At 36.1% G+C, this 9,795-nt stretch overlaps 1 protein-coding gene across 1 annotated transcript; it reads right to left on the bottom strand.

Annotated features, from left to right (window-relative positions):
* Positions 1-2,090: 2,090 nt before the first annotated feature.
* On the bottom strand, positions 2,091-3,445 carry LOC137739077 (peroxidase 17). Its single transcript, XM_068478926.2, has 3 exons — positions 3,189-3,445; positions 2,930-3,121; positions 2,091-2,774 (listed from the first exon to the last, which is right to left on the bottom strand). Exons 1-3 carry the CDS (start codon positions 3,384-3,386, stop codon positions 2,151-2,153), a joined length of 1,014 nt encoding a protein of 337 aa, XP_068335027.2. The 5' UTR covers positions 3,387-3,445; the 3' UTR covers positions 2,091-2,150.
* Between the last annotated feature and the right edge of the window lie 6,350 nt (positions 3,446-9,795).

Genomic DNA, 9,795 nt, shown 5'->3' with positions numbered 1-9,795 from the left:
ATCGCTGGAGCACGTGAGGTTTTCGTCAACGAGTTAAGAGCGGAGGGGCACCATAGATGGTTTAAGGTATTTTAGGTTGTTTACGATGGATGTCGAACATGTTGAAGTGGTTGACAAATCCAATTTTGTTGCGGTATTCATGTTTGATTGTCGGTAGTTGACATCTCTCTCGGTGCTTCTCAGTTGTCCTTTATTGTGCAATCTCTCTTGGTTATTATTCTCTGTATGCATGAGATGAGATGACTGTAACGTTAGATAGCATATGCTCCATATTCATTTTTTTAGCTGATCGAAGTGGGGAACCCGTGGCTGCGTTACCATGTAGAGTATCGGTCTCTTTGGCCGCCGTTGATTTTTGAAAAATGAGAAATGGCCGAGAAGAAAATTTCTGTTTAGGAAAGGGTTGGCCCTTAATTGTGTTATGGTATAGTGTTATTTTGCGTCTGTGATGTGGGAGTATTGATATCGTATGGTGATATCTTGGCACATGGAATTCACCAAAATAAAAGGTCAAGCAAGGAATATGTGAAAAATGTTGCTTTCTGCACAATGAAGAAAAAATAGGGTTGTCTTCAATACTTTTAGTTTGGGACTAGTCCGTGAAATATGAGGTGAAGATTGAAGAAAAATTTCTTAGCTTCGCTGCTCATTTCTCCTATCTTTTCAGAAGTCCAGGACTATTGAAGCCATTCGTTCTTATTTGGCAATATATCAACTTTTTTTTTTTTTTGAACAAACGATATTATCTACACTAAGGGGAGGGAGGTGGGCTTAGCTTTACAATGGGCTATCAATAATGTGGTTCAAATTCGCCTTTAGTGAGAATCGAACCTAAGACCTCTCAACTGTCATAGTTTGAATCATTCTTTATCATGACGCTAAGGTTGATTTTATAAAAAAATCATTTATTTTTCGTTTCGAATAGTTATTTATTAAATCGGTGGATAGGAGTATACTCTGGATTGGAATCGTGTCATGGGGAGTACTGCCTGATCATTTCTACCAACTTAAAGCCCCAATTAGTATTCTTTGTTTGTATATTATGTAAAAATGTCCTTTTGGAGAATTTACATAATCTCCATTACTAATCCTTTACATATGTTCGTGTTTCTAACCATCCACTCGTTTTTGCTCAATCCCCCGTTATGCTAATACATAAAAATGATAGTGAAAACTCAATACGGTTGATCTTTTGAACCTGTTTTGAAGAATGTTTACTATCGTCAACTTGTTTGACAAAGTGGTTTCAAAATCAAATGAAACTATCTCAAAATTAAATGAAATTTTCTAGAAATGATGTTTAGACATAATACAGAGGAAGAGTTGACCAAACGGTTTCAAAATCAGATGAAACGGTCTCAAATTAAATGATACATTTTAAGAGACAGGGTATATTCAATTTTGATTTTAATGGATTTATAAATCCATGGAGTTTAATTCATTTTTTAGAGATTCTATGAATTTTTTTATTCAATTCCCTCGAAATTTTAGAGGGAGATGTGAGATTGTTTTAATGCTTAAAATACACTACAAACTTCCTAATTGAATACACATGGAATGCTATAAATTTCTTTAAAATCCTAATTGAATACACTCGGATTTCTAAAAGATTATAATAAACTGTCTTAAAATTCTGATTAAATACACGTTAAATTTTAGAAAATCACTTAAAATCGTAATTGAATCTCCCAAATTTATTAAAAGAAATAAAATTCCTCAAATTCTCAATTAAGTACAACCCCAGAAGTTTAGATTATGAAGTTAGTATAGTGATTTGATGTCACGTCGTCTCATAAAGAGGAATGATTCTTTTCAAAGCGTCTTAGCTAATTTGGCTCATGCTAAATTTGTTCAAATCCGTCAAGGTGGTAATGGTGTGGCTCATAGACTAGCCAAGATGAATTTTGTTATCAATTTAAATTGTACTTGGTTTGACCAGCCTCTGCAATTTATCCAGGATATTCTTGTTGATGATATTTCTTCTTAATTATCAATAAAATGCTATTGTTTTGCTTTACAAAAAAAAAAAGAAGTCAAACAATGTAACAATGTGCTTATGAGAATAGAATGTCCTTATGGGAAAGACAAAATATCAAAATTTAATTCATTGAAGGCATTTAAACAAACAATTGTCTCATTTGTTCATGTCTTTATACAAACGTTACGATTCCTTCAATTCTCTTGCATGTGTTGGCAATCGCAGGACGATGACTATTAACCACCCGGCAATTTGTTCTCACCTCCCCAGCCTGCTCAACCTGCAAATCTCCCATCTTTATCATCCCCTCAACAAAGGCCTTGAAAAACTCTTCTTGGTCACTACTAAACTGCTCCACAAATCCCCTCGTTTCCGGAAATGTGAAAAGCGTTTGATCCGAATTGAGAAACCCTCTCCCGGAAACCAAGTCCTTGAAGTACTGGTTGTCGAACACTACAGGCGTAGCATCTAGGTCTCCGGTGACGTTTTGGTCCACGTTTAAAGGGCAAAGCTTGTTTAGCTTTTCTGTAAACTTTGGTTCAATGGAGGGGTCTGGCCGGCCAGTGCCGGATTGGTTGTACAGCCGAAACATGATTGAGAAACACCGAGCTTGGCCAATGGAATGAGACCCAGAAAGGGCAACAAGATCTTCAGCCGAAAGATTAAATTTGGCAAAGAGGTCAATGAGGAAGGTTGCATTGGCTCTTGGACTTGGCATAACGTTATCTGAGGCTTCCTGGCTAGCTGATAAGCTATCCAATCTTCCTAACTTCACTTCCCAATCAGGCCCTCCAGTCTGTTTAACACAAGTTATGTCATTACATCTTTATAGATTGTCGATTATACAAGTGGGATTCAATTGAGACATCTTCTAACATTGTGAAAGAGAAATTTATTAAATTGAGCAATTACTAGTATTTTGATCTTTGTAAATAGAAGAGAGTGCAATACCAGGGCAACAGCATCTCTAGAGGCCATGATTATGATGTCTGCACAAGAAACAATTCCCGGACAGACCTTCTCTAGGGCTTCTTTCGCTTCATCAACAACCTCGTAAGATCTCAATGAATTTATGTTTGCAAGGGCTAGTTTTTCTCCAAGGATGGTTGGCGTGTCGTCAAGTAACATAGATGCATCACAACCCTACAGTATATGTATATTAAATCGATCAAAAGGGAATATAGTATTTGTGTATGTAGTTTTTACTTACATTGACAAAGCAATCATGAAATTGGAAGCGCATGACAGAGGCAAGGCTCCGGGGCTCTCTGATCAGAGCCCCCTTCATGACATCTCGGACCACAGATTCGGCCTGCGGGCATGTTTCGGAGTAATAATGAGGTCGGAGTTGCACGGCGGCCCCGATTATTATGTAGTGTAGGAGGAAGAGAGAAAAGAGGGAAGTCATTGAAGTTTTCAGACAATCCTCTCTAGTAGGCAGATTTGTGTATGAGTTGGTTCAAATTAGAGTTGCACATGGGGCTTTATAAACTTGTTGGATGCCTCATTTGCACGTATGGAAAAAGGGAAATAATTAAATGCCCACTGTTTTTCTCTTTCTGGAGACCTTACTTTATTTTAGTCATTTGATTGAACAAATCGAAAGAAATTAAAAGTTATAATTAAATAGGTGTGGTGAAAAAGAAGGATATAAAACATGTATAGATAAAGTGTATGTGATACGTTATTTCCTAGTGTTGGTGTTCTTTTTTTTTTTTTTTTTTTTTTTTTCAAAAGGGGGACAACTGGTGGCAAGTTACGATTATCTACATCTTCCCTGTTTGGAAGGGCTATGAGGAATTTCACCTTACCCGTGGCCACAGTCAAGCAGATTCACCAGCTTAGAGCATCAAACACAAGAAATAAAGATTACGCTATCTCCAACTATAAAAAAAAAAAAAAAAAATTAGAAGTTAGTATAACGTTATATTTGACTCCAAATGTAATGTTGCAATTTAGTTTAAATTTCACAACTTAGAGTTTAAATTTATTTAAAGTAGAACCTAATAGTCATGCAAATGCTAGTCCAACCAAAGAGACTACTGTTTGAAATTCGAATTGCAAATTTATTGTTTTTGGTGATTGATGAGAATAAGACCTAGTGGCTCGAGAATAGCCTTTTAAACCGACCAAGAAAATACAGTTCTTCTTTCTTTTCTTTTCTTTTTATTTTTTTATTTTTTTTATTTTCCTCCAGCATACCATTTAGGGGAATTATACCTTCTTAGGTAGGTTTGAACCCTTGAAATTGCAACTCAAATATTTCCCACCATTATTTTGTTCACGATGATATGAATGGTTGGGAATATGTCATGATACAACTTTCTGATTATATTATTTGGAGGTATGTATAACAATCACATGTGTAGAGAGAGAGAGAGAGAGAGAGAGAGAGAGAGAGAGAGAGAGTAACCTAGTATAACTAATTAGGAATCTTACTAATTATAAAATACTATAAAAGAAAGTAAATCAATAGAAATCAATCACGCAACTATCATAACATTCTCTCACAACTTGGTGAATAGATATCAGTCATGGTCAACTTGACAAGTGAGCTGTGAAATGCTTGGCTCGATACTACTTTTAGTGAGTAAGTCTCATGGTTGGTATTCAGACTTCATATGTGGAACTTCAATAACTTTTAATGTTGAGCTAGATTATGAGCAATATTGCATGCCATTATATTGTCACAATACAATTTCATTAAATCCCTGTTTGAAAACCAAATCTCTCATTAAGTTTCTCATATAGCCAACGTTTTTCATTTTGCTTTGCCAAATAACAAGATTCTTCCTACAAAAATGAAATGACCAGAACTCCTTTATTCAATTGATCCAGCTCAATATGCATATGTATTAACCTTTACCATTCAAACTATCATTCTTGGTAACTTTATTTCATTTTCAAGAGAAGACTTCAGGTACCTTAATATACAAACAACGACATTCATAAGTATAGCTATGATTCACTTCCAATGTGTGACTTAGCTCAAGTCCAAGTGTTACCGTTTAATTGTACAATATATCTAAAGTTCTTGGATTGGATCGGAACCGACAATATTCTCTGGTCTAAAATACTGTAATTCAAGTATTTGTGTTTGGGCCTTAAATTCCAGGTTTGGGCGGAGAATGAATAAACTTGGTAAGAAGGATGCAAGACTCGGCCCATTACTGAACTGTTCATCCCGGGTGATGGAGTACTCCTCCCAAAAGTCAAATGCTAGTGGTTTGACCGAATCCTAGGAGAAGTAGGATTGTTGGAAGTTCAGGATTAGATTCCGTTTCGGTTGAGTCCTAATGAAGTAGGGCTTTTGAAGGATCAAGATGATTTTGATAAGATTCTAATTGAATTATTCTAAGGGTAAAAATTGTTGGACAGGGTACCAAGTTAAGAGTCCTAGTTCAAGTCGAAGGGTGAGACTTGATAGGGGTAGAGTTTAACCAAAAGAGGGACTTGTCAATATAATGCTAAATGCATCTAGATATTTACTATGAATCTTAGTCCTAGTAGAATTTTACTACTCAGTAGGCATGGCCATCAAGGAATTCATCTGTATATATACAAGAGGATTTGCAACGTTGAAATGACCTTGAACTCTTTAAACACACAACGCTCTCCACAAAATCTCTCACACTTTGAGAAAAATACTAACTGCTCTATTATTTGTCATTACAAATACAGTTTGGTTAAACAAATTTGGGTTGATATATATGCGGACGATCAACAGACGATTACAATTTGGTTAAACAAAGTTTTCCATGGCAACCAGCGTAGGTGACAGTTTGGTTAAACAACGCTAGAGTCGTGGAATCAGTTCAGTTTATGAGTCTTAACAGCTTGGTTAAACATCGAGTTTTTTTTTTTCTACTGATTATCTATCTTAAGTCTTAGCTGTCGAAGAGTCTTGGATTCTTTCGTTGAATGATGCGAGATTTATACGCACACAAAATAAACCCTCTTTTCGTCAAATTGTAGTATATGTATAAGTAGGGATCGTTCTGGACCGGGGATTAGGAGGGATTGTTAATCACTTGGAAACTGACTCAAAAATGTAAAACTAAACTTTAAAACTCTAAAACAAACCAAAAGACTCAAACAGTACCCAAAGCACTCGAAACTGCCTAAATAACACTTTCTGGGCAGTTTTGAGCACCTTGAGTACTTTGGACGAATTTGGGAAACAAAATGAATCAAAACACTTATAAACACAAACTAAATGTATTTCTAACTAATCTAACACTTTAAAAGAAATGGGGGATTGGTTTTGACGAATTTAAAATTAAAACAGAAACTTGGAATTAAAACAGATTCTAAAAACGAAATTGATGAAATGGAATGAATGGATGATAGAGTAGCTAAGGGGTTCTTCTCCACACATGTTACACTTACATAATAAAAAGATTTCCAATTGCATTTCAATAAATTATGAAACTCATAACCCCGGGTCAATTAGGTCCGCTTAAATTAACCGTCAAGTTTTCCTTAAGTTAATGAATTGGATGGGTTAGCGCAACGCAATTCACTACATTCTCCAAAAGTCCTTTACGTGAACAGCACAATAAAGATACAATCAAAGATCATTAAGTATTATGAAGACTATAAGTGTTGACGAGGCATTCGTTACTATGATGAGCATGAAACTCGTGCCAAGAATTCATTTAACGCGATTGTTTATAAGCAACCTCCACTACTTGTGAATATAAGTTCGTAACGATTAGGTGAAACTCACTTATATTCTAGCGTCATATTCATGCATGAAAATTAAGCGTGCACTCTCAATAAACATACATAAATAAGTTATCAATCAAACGGTTAAATAAATTGAATCCACAACTTATGAAACGCAATTAGAAGTAATCAAATCAAAATGCAAGCATAAACATTTATTTCGAATCCCCCCCTAGCCAAGGGGGGTTTAGTTCCTCATGGTACAAAACAAAGAGAATCAAAGAAACACCTAAACATTCCAACAACTCAAACTTGAATTGTATGAACGTTTAGGCCCTCTTCTCTTCCATTCCTCATTCGTACAAAACAAAGAGTATTGAAATTAAACATTGAAATCAAAGAAACACCTAAACATTCCAACAACTCAAACTTGAATTGTATGAACGTTTAGACCCTCTTATCTTCCTCTTCGTTGTATCACAAGGTCTAAGGATGGTTTGATGGTGTGAATGGTTTGGGGAATGGTGGAGGAATGGAAGAGGAGTTGTGGAGATGGAAGGATGGTGTTTGGATTAATAGGGAGAGATGGGAAGCTGACGGCTAGGGAAGGGAGAATGTGTTTGTAATGTGTTGTGTATGAAATGAGATGATCTTGAATGAATGAATGCAAGGGTATTTATAGGAGTAATGGAGGGAACATGACAGCTAGGAGGTGGGTGGAAATGTGGCTGCAAGTTTGGTGAATGATTATGAGTGAATGCATGTGAATGTGGCTAGGTTGGAAAGCTGGAAATCTGAAAATGCAAATGAGAATGCTGAAATGCAAAGGTGGCCACGGTTTTGAGTGTGTTTTGTGTTGGAAATGCATGTGAATGCATGTGAATGTTGTTTGTGTGAAGTGTGTGTGGGTTAAAGAGTGAATGGTGGTGTAATGATGAAGTGTGATGGCTGAAAATGTCAAGGGAAATGCATGTGATTGCACGGCAAAGAATTTCAGGATGCATGTGTGTTGGTGTGTTGTGTGATTGTTTTGTGGTTGAATGATTAAGTGGCTGAATTAAAGAATGGGAGTGCATGTGGCTTAGGTGGTGTAATGATGAAGTGGGAATTGAAAGAATGTGGTTGGAAAGTGGAAGGGAAGGCACGGCACAAAGGGGGAAGTGTTGGAAATGCATGTGATGCATGCCAATGTTGTCTTTTGGTGCATGTGTGTGTTGAATGGTGTCCTTTAATTATGCACGGTTTAGGGCTGTTAAGGGGAGAAAAATGGGAGTGAATGTGGCTTAATGATGAAGGGGGAAAGCTTGGAAAGCATGTGGCAAGGTTGGTTGCATGATGATGATGCATGTGAGTTGAAATGCATATGTTTAAATGGTTGAAATGTGTAGATGATTATGAGTATGATAAGTGATAAGTGAATGATGTATTAAGTGATAAATGAATGATATGTTAAGTGATAAATGAATGATATGTGGTGAGTGATAAGTGAATGGAAGTGATAAGTGATAAGTGAATGGAAGTGATAAGTGAATGGTTTGATAAGTGAATGATATGAAAAGTGAATGCTTATAATAAGTGAATGATATGATAAGTGAATGCTTTAAGTGTTTAAAATAGGGAACAAAGCCCTTCCTTGCATGGCAAGGAAGGGAGACACAAGGAAACACACGACAATGTCCTAAGGTTGCAAGGAATGTTGTTTTTGTGTTCTAAAATGCGTAGGAGTCTTCAATGATGCTTAAACATGAGGTCTTTTAGGATTTAACTTTCCTACTTCAAGTCTTTAATTTCGTCCATCCTCTTGGCTCCAAGCATATGATATCCATTCCAATCTCTAATTTGCTCCAAAAGGCTCCAAAAGGCATCCTTTTGCATACCTTGCCCTTAGAACCTAAAAACACACAAAAGAAGCATAAAGGACTAAAATAACTAGAGAAACATAACGTAAATGCACGAGAACAAGCCATTTAAGTCGCATGAATATGCTCCTATCATTGAACAAGGTAACTTCCTTAGGTTTCTTAGCAAAGTGAAGTGTTCTATATGACTGCATATTCTCAAGTGACATTCAAGCAGCCGAACCACTTTCACCATATAGTTTGCTCCTACAGTTTGATACAAATTTTGTGCACATATATTTTCAAAAATATAGTTGAAGTTGCCAAACCTGGTGCAAAGGATCCATAACTTAACAGCGATCTGCATAATCTTGTCTTCAGATTTTAGGACTCAGGTCGTGTGTGTTCCTTCCACGACCGAGGTCTGTTGATTCAGAAGTCAAAAGTGTATTTCATACCACCATACGTAGAGGTATTAGTTCGTGGAGCTCAGAGTGAAATTGGCATGGCTGCATCAATATTCAAGGACACAGAAGAACATAGTAAACTTTTTGTACTCGACCTGTGCACGACGTAAATTGTGTAGCTTTTAAGTTCAACAGTAATATGAAATTTAATTAGAATTGTGCAAATTTAATCTTCAAATGATACCAATGATGATAGGAATGGACATCATTATTAAGACTATATTTAGGTTTGAATTATTCACATCTTGCAGTTGTTTTAGACAAAATACAAGAAAGAAGAGCCTCATGTAAAGGTCGGTTCGAAAAACCAAAAATCAAAAAATTGAACCGAAAGCTGAATCGTAACTGGAAAAAATCGAACTGAACCGAAATTATTTGGTTCAATTTCAATTTCCATGGTTTGAAAACCGAACGGAACCGATGTTACATTAAACGGTTTTGGGAGACTTTTTATTGAACCCTAATTTACAAATTAAAGTTTTGGAGTATATATTTAATGAGCGTGAGAGTTGGATTTTGAGAGACTTCACAGAAATGGCGGTTAGTGTTTACATGGCGTTGAGTCTTGATAGAACGACAGGAAGGTCGTGGAAATTATGTTGGATGAGTTCTTGTTCCTGGATTTTTTGACTTGTCAGCTGTATCCTTGTCCTATTTATATCATCATTATAATTTTTGGAGCTTTTGGCTTTCTTTTTCTTGTGGTAATTAATTGCTTTTAACCTTTTTGTTAATGCATCCAGCAATATTCCATTTGATTTCTGTTGGTGAGAAAGCGGTCTGTGAGTTATGTTTTATAGGCGAATATCGATTAGTTTTGATAAATTCTTCACCGTGTGATATA

This window comes from Pyrus communis, chromosome 15 (assembly GCF_041283825.1).
Source record: "Pyrus communis isolate YQ-2024b chromosome 15, ASM4128382v1, whole genome shotgun sequence".
In the NCBI taxonomy this organism is placed as follows: Eukaryota; Viridiplantae; Streptophyta; class Magnoliopsida; order Rosales; family Rosaceae; genus Pyrus; species Pyrus communis.
This window is presented reverse-complemented; position numbering and strand designations above follow the sequence as displayed.